The following is a 1,911-nucleotide window of genomic DNA, read 5'->3' on the forward strand; positions in this document are numbered from 1 at the left end:
CATTGTGGGGATTGCACTTAATGTCACAAAGCAAAATGTGTACGAATTGTTGAATGGAAAACCAATTTGCTCTGTAAACTTTCACCATAACAACAATTAAAAAGAAGAAGAAGAAGAAGAAATCATAATAAAAATCCAAAAATTCATTAAAAAAAAAAAAGTAAATGGACAGTCAGATTACAGTATGTCCATTTGGTGGACAGTACAATAAAAAGGGAACAAGCTACTGGTAGGGCCTGCACTGGAGTTTCAGACAGTCCCCAGAAAGTCAGGGCTGTGCAAGGTGCTATGGAGAATCCTGGCTGGGCGTGGTCACAAAGGCTCCTAGCAACTGGAGAGGCTGCAGTACAACAAATCCCTGAAGCTTGATAACAGAGAGAGGCCCCCATGGCTTACCACAGGTGGAGAACTATGCCAGTGGAGCTAGAACCCATGCCCCTGGGCATGAGGTGTAAGCCATGGTACAAAGACAGACTGCCTTCCAAGTGCTTTGCAAAGTCCAAGGACAGGCCGACATTCCCCACCTCCCTGAGCTACCGGAGTTGGGTGTTTGTGAACAAGGGGCTGGACAACTTCAGGAGAGGTTGCCCAAATCACACAGAGATGATCACTCGGGCCCCTACGGAGGCCTTTCTCCCCTTGATTTATCGCACAACTCCTAAACCTGCCCCAAAAAGTTGTCGGAAGAAGCTGTCCCGAAAATCAGCTCTGTTTTCCAACCTCTCACCATCCCAGCTTGCACGGAAAGCATTCATGAAGGACGTGGACGCCCATCTGAAGCTACATCCATTGTCTTTCCACCAGCATCTGGAAGAAGAAATGCCTGTTGAGGTCTTACTAAAGGTTCTGGGAGAACTAGATCCTGACAGGAAGCTGGAGGACACCTGGGCTGCTTGTCAGGATGTCAGGAAAAGAAGAGAGAAACCCACAGCACTTACACAATATTATTCTACAGAATCCTGCCTTAGCATTCCCGAGCTGACTATCATGCCAACTCCAGAAGAATGGCTGGAAGAAATTAAGGAAATCATAGTGGATTTACCTCCAAGCCCCCTTCCTCAAAGAACATCCAGAAAACTTGCTCAATTCTTCCAATGGGTTGCTTCTTTGGGATGTACTGATTTTGATGAAGAGACAATCGAGCCACTGTTTGAAATTAAATTTGATGAGAAGCCACAGTTTGGTCCACCCAAAATAAAGAATATACTCTTGGTTCCCGAGGAAATAAGGTACATCAAGTGTCGCACTAAACAGTTAGAACCAAAATTCTCCTTACCGGAACCAGACGTCACGAAGAAACTCTATGAAATACAGTGTCTTCGGCAAAAGAAGCACATGAAGATGAGGTATGGAGCGTGGTACCTCCACCCCAACTTGTGGAAAAAGCTAAGGGAAGATGAACCTTTGCTTGATCCTGATGCCCCAGATGATAGTGACAGTGATGATGGCTATTTTAGAAGGCCTAAGAAGGAATATGACATTCTTGAAGATCTTTATGGAACAATTGCCTTTAAGGATTTTATTTTAAACAAGGGCTACAGCATGCCAAGTGTAATTGAAAGGTTGTTTAAAAGGAAGGGATGGAGATATGATACTGTTAGAACTCCTAAAATATTGTCAACAAGAAATAGCTCAAGAGAGGATTCCTCAGAAGAAGATTAGATAGCTTTTTCTTTACTGCATGCTTGGGTATTTCTCTCTCATTTTAAGTGTTTAAGAATTTATTATGTGTGTTCCACCATGGAGGGCAACTTCTGTAAAATTAACCCCTAACGCTTACAAACATTTCTCAATGACCATCTGCTTCAGGTTCATCAATGTGTTATCAACTATGAAATCAATATTCACATGTATTCTTATCATGTTTTTATAGCATTGTGACTTTCACTAGTTATATCAATTATGTGTAAA

General features: G+C 42.5%; 1 protein-coding gene across 1 annotated transcript; it reads left to right on the forward strand.

Annotated features, from left to right (window-relative positions):
- Positions 1-444: 444 nt before the first annotated feature.
- Positions 445-1,662, forward strand: LOC103213132 (protein FAM47A-like). The gene has a single exon (XM_007959010.2). It carries the CDS (start codon positions 445-447, stop codon positions 1,660-1,662), a length of 1,218 nt encoding a protein of 405 aa, XP_007957201.2.
- Positions 1,663-1,911: the final 249 nt, after the last annotated feature.

This window comes from Orycteropus afer, unplaced genomic scaffold (genome assembly GCF_000298275.1).
Source record: "Orycteropus afer afer isolate SDZICR_OR568_19922 unplaced genomic scaffold, OryAfe1.0 scaffold01318, whole genome shotgun sequence".
Classification (NCBI taxonomy): Eukaryota; Metazoa; Chordata; class Mammalia; order Tubulidentata; family Orycteropodidae; genus Orycteropus; species Orycteropus afer.